This window comes from Trachurus trachurus, assembly GCF_905171665.1.
Source record: "Trachurus trachurus genome assembly, chromosome: 24".
Lineage (NCBI taxonomy): Eukaryota > Metazoa > Chordata > Actinopteri > Carangiformes > Carangidae > Trachurus > Trachurus trachurus.
Window position 1 is genome coordinate 13,611,581 of NC_139910.1, and position 18,730 is coordinate 13,630,310.

An 18,730-nucleotide genomic window follows, 5' to 3' on the forward strand; every position below is an offset into this window, starting at 1 on the left:
CACAGATGCAAATAAATGTAGGCTGAATTACATTTTGCTGCTCCAGTGTCAGGTTGTTGTTATTGTGCAGGCTCACTGGGACACTTGTGTTTCTTACTATTACCCCTTTCCCACTGGCCAAAAAACCCGTTTAAACCCGCTAACAATCGGCTTTTGGTGGCAGTGGGAAAGGCGCACCGAGCAGCGTCGACCCGCGTCGACGCGGGTCAAACGACTCGGCAAGCGACGCGGGTTAAAATCGCCTTTAATCGGCTCGGCTCCGAACGGCTTGCAGTGGGAACGCCAGACCCGCGTCAACCCGCTAATTTACGTGATGACACTGAACGTTACGTGACGCTACGTCATCGCGCCGGTCGCGTCTCATATCACTTACCAAAACAAAGCTCTGCTCCGCTCTGCTCTCACTTCAGACTGGGATCAAAAGATCAGAGAACACTGACCAAAAACGATAGAAAAAAAGAAAAGAAAAGAAGCGACAGTCTGTTTAACTGACGTGTTGTGCCGCGGACGTCCGTCATCCGGCCGCAGCAGACTCTCTGTCCTCCGCGGTCCTGGTGCTCCAGGTCAGCCAGCCAGAGAGTCTGCCTCGGCGGACGGACACTCCGCGGCGGGCGGCTGTGGCATGACTGTGTGTGTCTCTTGCACCGCGGATGAGAGCGGGGCGACTGGTTTATGCTCTGTCTGATCCCTCAGCGAGGGGTCAGACTCGGCTCATTTTGGTCAATGGGAAAGGGGCCAAATGCCGATTGTTAGCGGGTCGACCCGCGTTTAAAAAACCCACGTCGACCCGCTAATTTTAGTGGGAAAACGGCTTATGAGAAGCCACAATGTCTGATTTGTGAATGAGATATTTAAGCAGACTGAGTTTCAGTAGAAAATACTGAGTATTCTTCACTTCCTGGCCACAAAACTAACAGGAAAGTTGAGAATCTTAAGCCAAAAAACATTTTTTGTGAGTTTAAACTTACAATTTATCACCAGAGTTATATCAGTTCCCCAAATCTTGATGAATTGATTTGAATTTAAAGTACTTTGTTAGAAAAGGGAAATTAAATATGCAGTAGATAGCAACAGTTTGTTGTCAATGATGATGAAGTGACAAAAGCTTTGCTGTGGTGTCAGAGTTTTAAGGTATTGAGATGCTCATGTTATGATTCATGATATAAATACTGAATAAAAATGATTGCACAAGCTTGTTTGAGGGAGTATAGTTGAATATTGGGTAAACATCAAAGTGCACATTAACCAGCTAATCTTGTGTAGTACTGTACAGTGTTTTTTGGGGGGTTTATGTTCAGGCATTGGATCACAAAATATTTCTGTGAAAGCTGAACTGAGGCTCTCAAGCCAGCTACATTCAAACATAATTGAAGGAAAGTCTGGTTTAGTTAAGTATTATATGGATGGAAGAGAAACTTTATATAAATGGGACACCATTAGCAGGAGCTAAAAATGTCGGTAATCGTGATTTGTGTTGTGAATCTGGAAATATTGGGTCTCTGCAGCAGAAAAGTTTCCTACCACTATTTCCTTTGCGAACATGAATTGCAATATGATAAATGTCGAAGCTCCTTATCATGCAGGAAGACGGAGGGAGAGAGGGCAAGCCCCCGCAGTCTTTTTTTAGAGTCGTGAAGATAGCCAAGTGTCTGTGATGATGATGATGATAAATACAGGGACTTTTAAGAAACTTTCAGGAAATGACAGGAAGGATGAGCCATCAGGCACTCAGGACAAGAACACCATGTAAATGACTGTTAAATAGAGGGGACATGTTGAATCCAGTTGATTTTATGTGTTGCATTACAAATTACTGTATAACAATTTATCAATAAATGCAGAAACTAATGTCTTGTGTGCTGGTCTTGTGTCCTGCAGTGCATATACATCTTTAAACACTTCTATAAGTTATAGAAGAAGATAAAATTGTCACAATGACTAAATGACAGCTCAAAATGTTTGTGTTGTTAAATGCAGAATGTGACATTTATTGGGAAGAGAAACATACAAATAATTCCACATTGTTTTACCACAGAGAAAACAAACAAAAAAGACAAAACAACAACTTTGAGTGCATAAAGAAACTGGTTCATGGTGACAATGATGACGTCTCTTTTACATTGTACATGATGAGCAGTTCAGGAGGTCATGACGAGAAGTGAAGAGCAGGATTTCAATTTTAAAGTTTGCTCATCACTACGTTCACTGAGTGGGCTTGTCGTCCTCCCACATCGGCTCAAGGATGTGATCTGGAACCTTCTCCATGGCGGTCTGACAACATGAACACAACAAAGAAGGGGATAAATAAATAAATTCCATCAGTCTAGTAAACCAACGTCCCTTATGCGGAATAAGACAGCGAGTGGTGTCTCACCTTTGTCACCTGCAGGGCTACGCCTTCAGGGAGGTTCCTCTGGATGTATTCGAGGTATACCTGGGCCGTGCAGCCCGTTAGATGAGACAACTACAAAATGGAAAGAGACTAATTAAACCAATTATCTTATCATGAACCTACAAGGCTTGAATAAAAATAATAGATCGGTTTTATATAGCGCCTTCTAAAGATACCCAAGGTGCTCACAGCTGCCAATAAATACTATATTCTTTATTCTTTATCCTTTATTCGGATCCCCATTAGCTGCCACTAAGGTGGGAGCTAGTCTTCCTGGGGTCTGCATACTACAATGTTTTGCAAAAACATGACAAATCACATACAGTAGTGTATAATAGATATCAGTTATCTGATCTGACGGGTCAAATTAAAAACATTTTTGTGACAAAAACGAGACAAAACACATAGAATAGATGTCAGATACCTAATATATTGTTATGAATAATACTCAATATAATAATAAAAGTTTCTGACACACATGTGGGTTGATTTTCAAGGCATTTGTACAGGTATTCGTATATCTAATTAGATTTGTGCTCAAACTAACACTGAGTGGAGTCATACTTAAAAAGAATAGCACAGGTGTAACAAAATATTTGTGCCCTAAAGGTGTAAATTAAACAGCATTCAACCTCCTTACCTCAATGCACCGGTAGTGTGTCCTCATCTCATACTGGGCCCTGTGCTTTTTGAAGATGTGTACGGACTTCAGGAGTGTGAGCCTGTCTATGTCCTTGGGAGGTTCATATCTGTTGCAGAGGAACAGTTGGGTTAAAATGATGATGCCATTAGTTAAGATTATACAGCGGTTAACAGTAATCAAGACTCACACTTTGCTGATGGTGATGCCCAGCTCTTTAGCAGCCATGGTGGCAAAAAACTCATAGCTGTCCAAGACGGGCTTTTCATGACCTTTAACGAAAAGGGACACCTTCTGAAACAGTACATCAGGCTCTTCTGTGACTGTGATCTGCAAGGAGACATAAATGTAAGAAGGGAAAAAAATGAGTGAAAGCCACACATTATGACATGATTGTAATACTGAGCAGTCCGAAGTAAATAAATATATTCTACTGGTAACTTACAGCTGAAGGTGTCGATGAAAACACTGCAGATGTGTGGAAGGAAGTGTTGGATGTCAGTGGGAGGTGGGACCTATGGAGACAGAAGTCAATCACTTAAGACATATTAATAATTTAATTTCAAATGGATATGCTTGAGACAGCTGTTTTAAGTTGCTTCTGGTTTCACAATCAATGATGAAACCAACTGAATATATTTTATAAATGCTGCAAATACAATACAATGCACATCTCTGCCTCCCTGTTGTTTGCAGTTTTTGTAGGATCGTGCACTAATAACATAACATAATCTAACTGTCAGATACATAATTGTTTTGCAGATTTTTTTTTTTACTTCTGAATTTACACCTGACACCTGTGCCTTTTCACTTACTGTAAAACATATTACACTGAAACAAAACAGATATTTAATGCAGACACCATGCAGAAAGAGCTGCAGTAGTGTTTCATTGACAACCAGCAAGGAAAATCATCGCTGCACAAACATAGACATTAAAAAAGCAGAGAGGGAAAACGGTCACCTACCTGATCAGATTATATTTCCTGTGGCCTGAACAAACTCTCGGCCCCTGTGAATAAATAAAGTTAGATCATTATTATTAAACCTTTACAGGTGACATTAGCTGTGTAACCACCATGATGCTGCTGCTGCTGCTGCTGCCGTCAGTGGCCAACTGTGACGTTCACTGACCAACTACCTTCAGTTTTCCAAAGTGAAACAAACGTCAAGTTATTTGGGGTTTTTGTTTAAAAAATATATAAGTTAGTTATGTTACCAAATGTGGGATTCCCGTGAGTATCCTTGCCAAAGAAAATAACTCTCGCCTGAGCACCACGGGGGCAGCCATGTTTTTGGAGGGGGAGGAGTTTAAGGACTGACAACTGCACAGTACTGCCCCCATCAGGCCTGGAGGATCGGTGTTTGTGTTAATCATGGATCTATATATGAACGAATGGTGAATGAATGAATGAATGAATGAATGAATGAATGTTTTTATAATAGATCCCAGGTGTTTGACCACACCACAAACAAATGTATTATATTCTTTTGAAATGTGCTTAAATATTTCCATTCAATGTCATTTTCAGGAAGGCAAGTCCTGGTTTCTACCCTATGGTTTCTACACATGGGGGCTTTATTATTATCCTTATGCAAAAAAGGAAACTGTTTTCCTGTGTTGTAATAGTTTGTCACCACATCTTCAAAGCAAATTCCATACTTAATTTGGAAATATGTACCTGTTATGTAGGCTACCGTACCTGTGATTTAATTACTAGTTAGCTGTGCCCAGAGTAATTGCATTACTCTATGATGTTCTTAAAATAACCTCCACCTGAACCAAACAATATATGTAAATTTAACAAAGACACACTGATAGAAGCTCTTCAGGAAGTTCTTAGCTGTCTCGCTTTTGTTTAAGTAGCTACCTGTTTTACATTGCAATCAAAGCAACAAAAGTAAAACAGGTCTTTTTCAGAAAAGTAACATTGTTAGTAATTTGTAACCACTGATGAATTGATGTTTAAACATGCTGCTGTTTGTAATTTTTGGTTGATTAGACAATTTTCCACATTTATGTTTAGAATAAAAATGTAAGCAATTGACAGACATTTTTTGACATTGGCACTGGTATCAGTTAACAAGGTATGTTTATAAATGGGAGTGGCACGGCCTCCCTACTCACTGTATCTTGCACATGTTTTGTTCTGTGTCCAGAAACGCCCCTGGCATTAAAACTTTATTAAAGAAGATGATCAACTTTATAAAACAGAACGCATCGTCTCAATCACAATATGCTGTGGTAGCTATGTGTGTTTAGACTTATTAGTGACACATCTATTCATCCCCGTTTGTTTGTTAAGAAGATTAGGTTAAAGTTAAAACACTACACTTATTGATGTGAGCTGTGATAATTTAATTGGGCTGAATCACGTGCCCGTCACGTGACAGAGCTGTCGGTCGGTCTGGGCCCTGCTGCCAGTCCAGTGTTACAGTAGCAGGCAGCAGCCAGCAGGCAGAGGAAGCAGCAGCAGCAGCAGCAGCAGCAGCAGCCGAGGTAAGCGCTTCACTGCCCGTTCATGTTTCCCTGGCTTTGTTGACGATAGGTCTGATGTTATTTTTTTTTCCGCCGCCGCCGCCGTGTAATTATTTTGAATAGCTACATGCTAATATATATTTATATAAAAAACCCCATTAGTCTAAACACAGTCAGCTAATGTGCTAGCTGTAGCTTGTTAGCGCCGCCGACTGACTGACTGCCAGCGGCGGGAGGACGGAGCCAGTCTGTCCGCTGATGGTGGTGGTGGTTCGGCTTCAGCTAGCTAGCAGCTCGGTCAGTTAGCTAGATAGATAGAGGAGAGAGACAGACACAGACAGACAGCCTTGATGGTGGCTGTGTTTTTTTTTCTTTCTTCCCCCAAAGCAGCCCACACCGAAGAAGATAAGATAAAAGAAAAGAAAAGAAAGATTAATTTAATCCTGTGTGACTGATGACATGTTTTAAATTTGCGGAGCCCACAGAGTTTAGTTGTTGTCTGTCTGGGCTGAATCCAACATCCAGGATCGAGCTAGCTGACTGACTGTGGCTAGCAGGCAGGCAGCAGGCGGCTCATGGTGATGGGTGCCCGGGCATCACATCACCATCTCACGGGCTTCACACTGTTAGTTAGTCGGTCAGTAACATAAGGGTGTCACTCGGTCCTTTCCTTGTGTTTACGTTGCAACAGACTGTTGTTTTTTGGGGGGTTTTCTTTCGGGTTGGAGGTGGGGTGCTTGTGTAAGCTACTCTTGTCGGTTTAGTTTCATTGGAATTTATTATGGAGATTTTTTTTTTATCATGTAGACAACAAACTTCATCTAAACTCCAGTTATATTCGTATGTAAAAGTAGCTAGTTTGTCATTTTATTATCAGACGACAGTCAATAGCTGCTCGTTAGTTAGTGCCCATTTATTAACAGTCTATCATACTGTTGTTTACGTCTTTCCTGTTTTCCCTTTTTCTTCTTCTTCTTATTTTTTTTTTATATTTAGCGTTTACCAAACTGTTAAACCTCATGTATTCAGCTTAATAAAAACGAGAGCTGCTAAAATGATACATGATGGCCATTTTAAATAATTCAGCAATTAGTTAAATATCCTTCCGCTGAACAGGATAATCCTCGAACTAAAGTGGTTGCCCAGGGAGACAGAAGTAACGGTAAGTGAGGGGTAATTTTAGGGCGAGCGCGCATTAATATTTAAATTAACGTCTGTAGGCGGCAGCCAGGTGAAAGCTTTCGGTGCTTTTTTTTTTTTACGTTACCGTTTTAGAAAAAGATTCAAACGATTTTATAACACACGCTTTTATATTTATACAATATACAATTTCTGAGTGATAACGACACATTTCATTTTACTTCTTTTTTTTTTTAAACATTATTCAGCAGTCCATGGGATTCCCGAGGCGGGGTGAAAAGACGTGATGACGTGATGACGTTACCGGGAGAAGCAGCGGCTGTCGTGCGGGCTGACAGCTGATGGAGAGGGGACCCTGCTCCTCCTCCTCCTCCTCCTCCTCCTCTCTCACACACCGTCGGGATCGTATGAGGAGGACCCGGAGACTGGACATGAAATGCTGAACTGGACAGAAACTTTGCTCAACATCGACTGGACTGGAAGCACTGGGACGTGTTGAATGGATTGGATGCTTTTTCCCCGTTTGTGAGGTTACGAGCTCTTTTTTGTGGATCTTTGTGTTTACGATCAGCTGACATGAGTCTGGAGTCTCCCAGAGAGGATTTTTAATTATTATTTTTTTCCCCCTCAATGCTCTAATCTGTTGCCTTGTCATTGAAACATCATCAGCGAGGCAGCTCACTGATCAAACACATCAAAATGACTTGAATGAGTGCCTTTTGTTTTTGTGTATGCAGCCCATTTGGGTTTCCAGTCCAGCAATCCCCAGTTCGGTGACCTCATCTCTGCATTTGGATAAGTTTTCACTGATCACCTTTAATCTGTATTGCAAATCAGAGACAGCCAGGGGAAAGCGAAAGTACTATGCACCCTTGTCGCTGTCTCACACCCAACAACGAACCAGTAACCTCAGTGGAGGAGAGGCACTCATAACGGTACCGACCCCTCTGAAGAACCCCCAACCTCTGTCGCCTGATACTGTTTTTAACCCCACGGAGGTGTGTAGAAAGCTGCAGGGATGTTCGCCGCCGTGGAGCATGGCCCGGTCCTGTGCAGTGACTCCAACATCCTGTGCTTATCGTGGAAGGGCCGGGTGCCCAAGAGCGAGAAGGAGAAGCCGGTGTGCAGGAAGCGCTATTACGAGGAGGGCTGGCTCGCCACCGGGAACGGGCGAGGAGTTGTCGGGGTCACGTTCACATCCAGCCACTGCAGACGAGACCGGCCCACTCCACAGAGAGTAAACTTCAACCTCAGAGGACACAACAGCGAGGTAAGAGGAGTTAAATGTGGAATTATATGGTAGATCAACGGTGTTTTTGTAAAGATAAGAACAAGCTGGGAACAAAAGACATAAGAGTAAAAAGTCAGTGAGACATCTAAACCATATTTATTTCAACAAACATAAACCTACCAACCAGTACTTTTCATTTTTCTGGTGTTATTGAGTGGTGATCACAATAACGCTACAACATAAAGAGGTGTGAACTTTCAGAGTATCCTCTCCAACATGAACCCTTGTTTTTTGTAGCGTGGCAGATCTATGCTCTCCTTCAAATTAAATCTATGCCATAAACAACAAACCAGTAGCCTAATAATGATGGATCACTGATCCCGTTAGAACAAACATCTCTAACAATCTTTCCATGAGGAAAGCTGTAAGAATGCAATGACTCCAGATGAGTCATGCAATGACTGCATGACTCCAGATTTTTATTATTTTATTCTAGTAGTACTAGTACTCAGCGTTTACACATTTATCTTTAAGTGTAGCATTTCCTTTTCCAGGCTGGTCAGAGTCCAGAGTCACACAATGTCCTTGAGACTACTATGCTTTTCACTTGTTGTAAGTGTTAACCACAGAGTATCTCACTGTTGACAAGCACACATGTAAAACTTAAACCCAAGGATGTCAAACTCACTGCCTTGGCAGGTTGAGTGTTTTCCAGTATTTCTACAATAGGCAATGTCACAGACTTCACTAGCACAGGGTGAATAACTGGTGGGATCAACTTTTATCGCTTTTGGTTGAAAGTAAGAGCCCATACGCTCTCAGTGGTTGATGGGTGGTTGACAACCTTACATTAGATCGCCCTGCTGCACCTCAGTGAAAATAATTGTCCTGTTCCACCTCCTGACATTACTTTTATCTCTCACCATGGTTATACCCTCCAAAGTTTCCCGCCACTAGTGTACTGAGGTTATTTATTTACTCAGTAACGTCCGCGGTGTGTTGCCCTCCATGTATATGAATATTCCAGTCAGTATATAGCAGCACACTGGCACAATTGAAGATTGCACACGGGTTGCGTTATTTCTTTGAGTGGGCGTAGCTCTTGGTCAGATGGAGCAAGGTGCTGTGTCAGCATTCCCTAAGGCAGCTGAAGGGAGAGTGGATGAATCCCTACAGAGAGTGACTGAAGCGCAGCAGAAATGTCATTTAACTCTGCCCACTTGAACGTGATCCAAGTACTGAAATCTCCCTTTTGTGTACTACCATGCCATTTAGTATAGAGGAGGTTTTAACCTAACCTACACAACTCTTCATTTACCCGCCTGTTCACGTTGGTTTTATATGCTTTTTTTTCCTCAATTAATGCATTGGCTACTCTGAGAAAAATATGAAATTTGCCCACTGCCTTTTGTCCTTAAATCCAGAACCAGTAATGAAAGTACAATTCAAAATCATTGGTACCCCTGAATTTCAGCTACGCAATTCAAAATAGTTTCAGAAGTACATGCTTAATTATGGGTTTTGGGTTTCTTCTCTCTCTTTTTTATTTTTTATTTCAAACCAACTGCCCTTTCTTTAGGTCCCCAACAGTACACCCCACCCGCCAAGTGTGAAGTCAATAGGATGAGTGATTCTCAATATTTGCACAGAACAGACTCTTGCTTTATAATTAGATGAGATAGATGTATTACTGTCTGTCCAGGTCCTGTTTCTCCTCCTGATAACCCTTATTAGTGTCTGAATATCTTTATAATCCCTGTTGCTGTTGGTTTGCTTAGTTGTGAGTCAGTAATTTGTTTGACAGATAGTGAAGCAGCAGTGGACTACATCACTGCTCTGCTCACATTTTAGAGGATGTAATTAATATTTTCCTCATTAATGATGTATCATTTCTCCACCTGCAACCCATCTGTTATTAATCAGTGTCAAGTTTTAACAGCCAATCCGGCTGATCCACAGATGTAACTGCAGTCCCTACTGTTCATAAACAACAACAAGTGTTTACAAAATGTGACAACTGAGACGATAACAGGAGCGGCTGCAACATTAACTAGGAAGTAACATTAGCAAGCAGCAGGTGGATGCACTGACTAATAAAAAATAAATCCCCTTACAAATTGTCCTGAAGTTACCTCAGACTCAGGATATACAGGCCTCCTCGAGTTCAATGAAGCAATGGCAGTGCCCTCTTATTAGTCATAGATGGACCAATGTTATGCCGAGTTTTGCACTGGAACATTTCAGGTCTTGCACTGAGCGATAGTAACCATAGTAACAGCATGAGAAGATGCACTCCATTGTAGTCACCCATCAGCAGTAGCACGCAGTTCAGTTTGTCTTTCGCTATGCAATTGTTTAAAATAAATGTATGAAAAAAACCCACATATGAAATCCCTCTCATTTCGTCCTACACACATTTTCTATTGTCCCCAGGTCTTGATGTTTTTTTTTTTTTTTTACGTATAGATGAAACCAAAGTAGGCTTTGTCGTGCTGTGGGGCTGCTTTGCTGAGCCTGGCACAGCCGGCATTGAATATATATCAGAGGAATGATGAAACCGGAAGATTAGCAAGGCACTTTAGAGTGAAAGGTCTCAGGAGCTTCTAGATGGCATCGTTGCCAATGATACTATTAGTAAAGGGCTACAGTAATTGTGCTGGGGGTGCATTTTGTGTTAGTATTATATGACAACTCCACTTTTGTTGGGTTGGAGATCCTATTCTGGAGCATTTTTTTTTACTAAATTGTTTGAAATTCTCTTCACACTTCGATTGCAACTAGTTAATTAAATGCTAATTAATGGGACGGACAATCCCATAAAAACAGCATCCATTCATCTTGAACGTGACAGTATCGCGGAAAGCAGCGTCGCTCACATTGGGATCACATTGCATCGCGCTGCGAGGACGACACCTTCGAGGCTTCACCTTGATGTGAACCCAACGCTGAACAAGCGTTGCGGGCTCTGAAGGCGTGGCTTCGGAGAGAAGTCTGAGGAAAGGGGCTTGGACTTTTGAAGTGTGAATTTTCAAAATGTGGCCCGCTAGACCTGTTTTTCTGGGATGTCCAACTCTACCTTTAAAGCCCCTGTACAGACTTTTCATTTAGTGTTGAATTTGGCGGCTCCTGAGGACGAAAGCGGTGGTGTTTTGCCGGAATGAAGACTGCATTTCCCACTGTCATGAAGACATTTGTGTAGATTTGTTTTGGAAACGTCGGAAAGAAGACGGGACTTGCTTTTTTTTTTCCTTGGCAGCGTAATGTATCTATTCGTATCGTTTCGTCAGTGGTCCGACCCGACCATGCCTTCCAGAGGTATAGAATTAGACTACTTAGAAATAGCGTATCTTCACACTGATGGGCTCATTTGCTGTTGTAGGTAACAGAGACAGATCAGCAGAAACCAGAGACTTTTGCGTATCCAGTTAAAAGCTCTGTACAGGGGCTTTAAGTAACCTTGGACATTTGTTATTGAAAATATTGTGATTATACAAAATCTGTTCATTGGTACATTTTCTGGAGATATTCTAAATTATGCAGTTAAATTGAAGGGGTGCCAATAATTATGACCAGACCACGTCCTCTCTACTTCCATCTAGATGTGATGTTAAGCAATAAATAAATGCTTTGGAAAATGTAATATCCATCACCTGTCTACCATGCATAATTTGGGGTTTCTGATGGTAGTGGAAATAACACGGCGTAATGAATTCTGTCAAATCATGACTGATCTGTTCACTCGCATGAATGTTTTCCATCTCAGGTTTGATGAGGATAGGAGAGAAGGCTGTTAGCTGCCTATATAAACCAAAACCAAAACAAAAAACAGCTTTGAATTTAGTGTCCAGCTCCATCCAGTTCTTCAAATATGTTTTAGAAGAGGCAAAAGCTCTCGTCAAGCTGAGACGATCTATGTCATTACATTTAAGTAACCTCTCCTTGTCTTCAAAAGCTCCTTGCTCAGCAGTAATGGCAGTCTTGTCCCGTGTCCTTTGAACGTCAGCGCTGTCATTGAACACTTGTTGTTGGTTGTGAAGAGTGTCCTTTCAGGTAAATTAGCTGAAGTCATGTTATGAATGAGCACACACAAAAATGCAACATTAACTCATCCTGAAGGAGTCCACTCCACGCCAAAATCAATACTCATGTTGGCATCCTTAAGTTTGGCCATTATTCCTGTTGATGTATGGACCCGAGCGTCCCATGATCATTCTAATGTAAGCAAGTGTTTGAATGGATGTATCTTTTGGACTTGGCCCAAAAAACGGGCAATGTAGTAAAGTGAAGGGTGGATTTTAAGCTGTCAGACATCTGTAACAGAGTAGACGGGTCGAGGTCTGTGTTTTTGTAGAGTGTGGCACTGCCCCTGTCTGGTTGAGGAGTTAAATTTACACTTGAATTCTCCACATTAAAAGAAAGTTGGCACTCATGTTTCTACAAGGCACTTTTAATTAAAAAAAATGTCATGTTGTGGTAAAGACCGGCTGTTGTCCTGCTTCAGCATCTATTCTGAAAGCTCTCATGATCTTCTTCAGATAATTAAATGGTTTTTCATGGCCTGTGTGATACATCTCTGATGAAGGTTTGTCCTCCCTGTGTTTTAATTCCCCGTCAGACAGGGTGAAGGATAATTACAAGGTAACAGCTTCAAAGGGAGCAAGGTGTATGTATTTGGTGCCTTTGCTCCTTTTGTTTCCTCTCCCACAGTCATCCTTTCACACTGGCTCTCACACTACTTTAGATTCTCTTCTCTGTGTTTTTCATGGAGCTTGGTTGGTTTGGAGAAATGGTCAGATATTTATTTACACTGTTAAATCATTGTATTTTTGTTGCCATAATCCATGTCAACATAGCCAGCTATCTGCAAACTAAATTATGGCGTGCCTATAACTTGATTATTACTTGTACAGCTGTGTGAGCCAATTCGATTTTTATTTCTTAAAGATGAACTATGCAGGATTTTTAGCTTAACTAAATGCTACATTTTTACTTTAATTAAAGGTGTACAGAAAAGAAAATTGAATTTGAGCCCACTCTGGATCATAAAATTAGTGTAATAACTCATCTTTCAGACGATGTAGGTCAAACTTTGTGCAAAATTCTATTTTTGAGTAAATCCGGGATGAAAGTGTGTATTTTTTTTTTCGCATTGGATAATGCAGGCGCACGGATTATACGTCAGCCTGTACACAATTCACCAGCCACTGATATTGGATCCGTAATCCGTCATTCAAACGTTGAGACACTCACACACACACGGAGCTCGGTCTCGCCCCAAGCTTTGAATATCCCGCCCGCTCGATAACGACCAATCAAATTCGTTTTCCTCACTCGGGTAAACTCGTGTTGCAGCTCGTGACAACTCGGCGCGACAAACAGGACAAACGGCCATTTCTGTACACCTTTAAACAGCTTTGGAGAAATTGCGATGGTTTAATAAATGGCGTAACTGGCTCTCTGCCTTTCATGTGCGTGTCACTTATTGCAAGATCAGTGCCGCCGCCCCGGTGTCCCAGCTCTCGTGTCTACACACAAACGTGCTAGGAGATACGTGATAGGAGTACACAGATACATTGTAACATTCTATATGATATATAAAGTTATACCGCTCTATTGATTGATTTCTCGCTGGCTTTGTCGTAAACAAATGCACATGGCTAGGAGGAGGGTTAGCAAGACACAGGAAAAGCAACCGGACTTGCATAGTTCCTCTTTAATTGGAGTATGGTTTAAGTACAAGTCACAAATGTTGCCGTTAACCAGTGCTGCAGCTGTTACTTTCATTTACAGTCCACAAAAGCAGCTTATATACACATTGCAGTAGCTGGAGTCAGTGAATGTCTGGGACTTGTAACGATAACCCAATAACAGAGAAGTTGCTGATTATTTTTCTGTTTATTAATTTATTAATGAGCTAATTATTTCAGCACTAGTCTTTCAGTTGATTAATCATTTGGTTGATGGGATTGATGATAAGGATGAAAGAGAATAGGCAGCAGCTTTGTATTACAAGGCAGTATCACAGGTTTAAGTCTGTTTTATCGAGTAACAATTCTTTTGGACCAAAAATAAATCAACCAGACAAGTAAAAAAAATTGGCCTGTCCTGATACTATTTTTATGTCGTTGTTTAAACAGAATTTCTGACCTTTTGCAGAAGGCGTGCATTTTGCTCCACCACACTTAAATCAAATTTAAAATAGATGAAAGCTCCAAGTTGTGAGTCTTTTATGTGACTGTACTTCTGATGTTGCAGAATAGTCTCTCAGGGACGTGCATCAGAATAGATCAACGCCTCTTCTGACAAACCAGTGCTTTTTTCCCCCCATCACACTGCGTTGAGATGGTGAATAGAGCGAGCAGCTAGTCACTAGGAGTCCATTCATTCTCCATGAGCGCTGAATATCCAAGACAGGCTTCACAATGATTGTCACCGTGTTGGCTGCCAGCACAGGGTTTGGAAAAAATGTCAGTATCCTGTAGTGCTGTTTGTCTTGTGGCAGAACAATACATAAATGCTTTATCATGTGAGGGGAGTATTTTTATTTCCAGTGAAAATATCATTCCACTCCCAGGTGCAATACTTATTCCCCCCCCCCCCCATTTTAAAGGAAAAACTCTGAATCTGTTGTTGTCTGTTTTGAATAATAACTCACAGTTGAAAAAGGACAAAACAATAAATACACTTTTGCATTTCACCATTTTATTTCCAGCTTGTATGCAGTAACTTCTCCATGTTATCCTTCTTGTAGAGTGGCGAAGTCCGGCCCCTTCCGCTGGACCCCATGTCCCCCAGTCGTTATGCCTTGGATTATACAAATGTTGTTTATAGGCTTAAATGATATTTTTTCATGTCAAGTGTTTTACCATTTATTGTGCCATTGTTCAGTTAAATGCTGTTGAGAAAACACAATGAGAAAGACGACATGTTATGTCGCGTATGTGACATCCCTCCCTTCCTTCTCCATCCACAGCGATTCAAGTAAAACTCTCCACATGCCCCGACTTATCCTGCCCTTGGAAAAAGTGGAGCAGAGCGATCGCCATGTCTGTTGCAGAGTTCAAGTGCGGGTGGTGACGTGTATCATTTGCGTCGAGAGCAGAGAAGAGCTGTAGTTCACAAAGCCGGCTCACACAAATCCTAACGTTAAAAAAATTCTTCGCACTAAATTGTAGTGTTCTTTGCTTGAAAAATATCTTTAAATATCACAAACAAAATAAAATGCATGGCACAATTTAAACAGGACCAGAAAATAATCTTTATCCACCCATTGAATCTCAGTGATAATTTTTGACCCATGTACCAGAAACAGAAGGTCTGGACTTCGCCACTCTATTGCTGCAACATCATTTGCTCTTGTTGTGTTTGCTACAGTTAGTAGTAGTCGCTTCGAGCCAGAGCGCACAGTAAGACTCTTACTTCTCCAGCTAGAAAGTAGAACATTAAGTGACAGTCCCAAGAGAGGACATTTTCACTTTGGTTGCTAAAAATACACACCATTATAAAGTCCTCAGCACAATGTCACTGCGTTCATTATTGTGATGAACAACCCTTTATGGTGATGGTTGAGTAGCTTTGTGTGACTGCAGACATGGTTGTTAAAAAAACATACATCTATTCTGTACACACCTCGCTACCGATCCCTCGAGTCTGATGGGTCGATTCCTCACCACTCTCACCTGTTGGGTTTCCCTGAGAGGCCACATCTGACTAACCGTCTAAAGCCCTAATCCAACAGAGAGAGGTGACCCCAGGGCACCAACTCGTGTTTACCACTTCACCATGTAGGCTGAACACACAGCGCATCTCCTGTGGCCTACATGCTGATCTGAGCACTGATTTGTGTTCCTTACGCTAATACTAGGTCAGTGATAATGCTTCGATCTAGTTCATTTGATACATAAATAGTAATAGAGAAAGCAATAAGGCATCAAACATGGACTTTTTTTTAAATGTAATTCCACTTGAGTGTGGCTAAAACTATACATTTCAGAATATGTTCAGGTACAAACTTTCTCTCAAAAGCATTCAAGACTTGTTCTTCCTCTATTTTCAAGCTTTTCTCTTCTGAAAATGCTTGAAGTTTAAACTTCATGAGGTCTGTGGGAACCTCTACTGTGACGCTACGGATCCCAGTAGGTCATGGAAAGTGAATCACTTTCTAAGATAAAACCCTACCTACAACTATGTCTCCTCCTCTCATCTTCTTCCACTTTGCGCTGTGTGACGTTTTCGTGCATTGAAAGTTGTTTCCGGGCAAAGCCTCATAAATAAATCAGTTTATATCTCTGGTAGTGGGGCTTGCGCAAGAGCCATCACTGATTTGCGACCGGCACAGCTCTTTTTAAATGGGTAGGCACTAGGCAGGAGGAGAAGGACTCTGAAGGGCTTACTGTATATGGCACACAATAGTGGACACTGCAAGACTGAAAAAATACACAATAGTTTGGGTCAAGTGATGGGCTTTTAATTTTCCCTCAGTGTCGCTCACCTCCACATCCATCACTACCTGTATCCAGACACCTATCTGTGCTCCCTGGCCTTGTTATATTGTTTAATTAGTTCCTTCCTCTGCACCAATGCTCTCCATCCTCCTCCTATCACAATCTGCTCCCCCAGCGAGGGGTCACCACCTTCTCTTTCCACTTCTCCCGCTTGTTGCCTACCGTCTTCTGCTGGCTCCTTATCTCTTGACATTACAAGCCCTGCTCAGGATTTAAGAGCACATGACCCCTGCGATGCATTAAAATGGTCTCACCAAATGTGCTTAGTGGAAATGGCTTTAGTATGCTAATCCATCCTTGGAGAGGACATGGTTGCATAACACTCGTCGAGCTCGGTTGCTTCCTCATATCCAGGTGTATTTGTCTGATCATAAGATATTTTCCAAGAGGGACAGTGTGGTTTGTGCAGTTTAGTTTCTTTTTTTCCTCCCTGCAAATATTGTTTGTAGTCATGGATGTGACAGACACATTTTGCACACCTGGGTTCACTTTGTTTCAGAGCTGTGCTTTTTTACAGATAAGAGCTCCTCCTTCAACCTACATAGCAAAAAAAAAAAACTCAACTCCTGCACCAGACTGCTCTTGTTATGTTTGTCTTTTTATTTTATTGTTTTATTGTATTGTGTTCCAGTGAAGTGCAGTATTATCTTAGCACAAACTTACAGATTTTCCCTACTTATCATCGTAGCAGTGGCATTTTGATTAATTAACAGAGTGTAATATATCTAAGAAATGGAAAACAACTATAAAATACACCTTGACGGAGTCTGTAGTCAAGTTATAATCTTGCGATGCTACAGTACAGATTTATTATCACATGCCATACGTTTTTCTCTAATATCCTATATATTGCATTACCAGCATTACCAGTTGTTGGGCAGCCCCGGGGAAACGTATTGCAGTTGTATATATTTGGTACAGAGCGCCTATTCACTATCACTACCAGCCTCATGGTGTTATTGTTAAGTGAGTGTACAGTGTCTCTGCATGCTGATGTATTCGCATTAACACAAAATGAACAGTGTACAGGAACATACAGTGAAGTCTTTAGAAACACCAGACCTTATCATTTATGGATCACATGAAGTTAATGTGTGAAAATGTAACCAAATGATTTGCATACATTAAATAATGAATTACCAGATTATCAAAAATCTTTTATTTTTTACAGGCGTTTCACTGCACAAACAATTCTGTGTCCACTTAATTCAAGCTTGACACCACACTCAGTATTTACTGATGTATATGCTATTATCAGATATTATTATTGATTAAGGTTTTACTACATGCTTGCTCTACTTGTAAACATCCCAGATCCTACCTCCCCTGAAGGTCCAGGCCCGTTGCTCTTTCTGTCACGCTGCAAATCACTCCCGCCCCACTTTGTCCATTCTGGCTTCCTTGCCTTTGTATCAGCACAGCACAGTGCTTTTCTTTAATTGAGTTTTGCGTCTGATTTAATATCATGTCAGACCCAGAATCCTAGGAGGTGAGGGGGTTGTGGAGGGAAAGTGGAGAGTCTACTTCTCACTTTGCTTTACTCCCTGTATCTGATTTTATTGTCAGTCTGGTGCTCTTGACTTTTCCAGTGATTCCTCAGTCATAGTTTTGTTGCATGGGACCAACGTTTTCAGTTTATTTTGATAAGTCCTGTTATGTGCTTCGGACTGTTTCCCTGGTGGAACTTTGTTTTGCTGTGTTTATTGTTGCCATGTTACAGTTCAGGTTTTCCATGCCGGACATTAAGGAGCTGAACAAATTTTTTGTTTAACGGCTTTCTCTGGCCTTTTTCTAAACCCTACATTTACTTAAAAGGGGAACTTTGCAAGTCTGGTCGCTTTTCCGCTGTTTTTGCTAACCCTCCTCCCGGCCATGTGCATTTGTTTTCAACGAAGCCAGTGAGAATTCAATCAATATTCATCATATACGATGTAACGATGTGTATATTTGTGTAGTCTTATCTGTCATAAACAAGAGATTACAGGTTACGGGGCCCCGTTTGCGTCGCTGCATTGAGGGCACTGGGTCGGAGGCTCTGATCTTGCAAGGTTGGTTTTCGGCCAAGAGACGCTGCGTTGAAGGCAGAGAGCCTCCATTCTCCCTGTAACAAGTTACAAGTCATTTATTTAACCATCACAATTACTCCAAAGCTTTTTAATTGAAAAATGTAGCATAGTTAAGGTACAAATCCTGCATAGTTCCTCTTTAATGCAAGTAACTCAGATTTACTTTAATTTGATTTTCAACGTGGTCAGTCTGTTGTGTGCATGTACTTTGTAGCATGACAGCAAAAACAAAACAGCCTGCTTATTAGTAACCTTGCAAAAAAAAAAAAATTCCTCAGT

General features: G+C 41.3%; 2 protein-coding genes across 4 annotated transcripts in view; one reads left to right on the top strand and one right to left on the bottom strand.

Moving 5' to 3' along the window:
- Window positions 1–1,981: 1,981 nt before the first annotated feature.
- mrps10 (mitochondrial ribosomal protein S10) lies at window positions 1,982–4,323 on the bottom strand. Its single transcript, XM_084001095.1, has 7 exons — window positions 4,251–4,323; window positions 4,000–4,043; window positions 3,478–3,547; window positions 3,223–3,362; window positions 3,033–3,141; window positions 2,375–2,464; window positions 1,982–2,271 (listed from the first exon to the last, which is right to left on the bottom strand). The coding sequence occupies exons 1-7, from the start codon at window positions 4,320–4,322 to the stop codon at window positions 2,203–2,205; spliced, it is 594 nt and encodes a 197-aa protein (XP_083857221.1). The 5' UTR covers window position 4,323; the 3' UTR covers window positions 1,982–2,202.
- Window positions 4,324–5,481: 1,158 nt separating this feature from the next.
- The window catches only part of tulp4a (TUB like protein 4a), a 34,853-nt gene continuing 21,604 nt past the window's right edge, over window positions 5,482–18,730 (top strand). For 2 of the 3 annotated variants that reach the window (XM_084001068.1, XM_084001070.1), the window contains exons 1-2: window positions 5,482–5,531; window positions 6,899–7,920. In XM_084001068.1, coding sequence (XP_083857194.1) covers window positions 7,669–7,920 — 252 coding nt within the window. In that variant the 5' untranslated portion in view covers window positions 5,482–5,531; window positions 6,899–7,668. The remainder of the gene's footprint in view (window positions 5,532–6,898; window positions 7,921–18,730) is intronic. The other variant, XM_084001069.1, reaches the window with a different exon arrangement.

Coding starts and splice junctions, on each gene's coding strand:
- mrps10 (XM_084001095.1), bottom strand. CDS start 4,322: ATGGCTGCCCCCGTGGTGCTCAGGCGAGAGTTATTTTCTTTGGCAAGG. Junction 3,363..3,477: donor TTTCATCGACACCTTCAGCT/GTAAGTTACCAG, acceptor GTCTCCTTGCAG/ATCACAGTCACAGAAGAGCC. Junction 2,465..3,032: donor CACACTACCGGTGCATTGAG/GTAAGGAGGTTG, acceptor TCCATTTTGTAG/TTGTCTCATCTAACGGGCTG.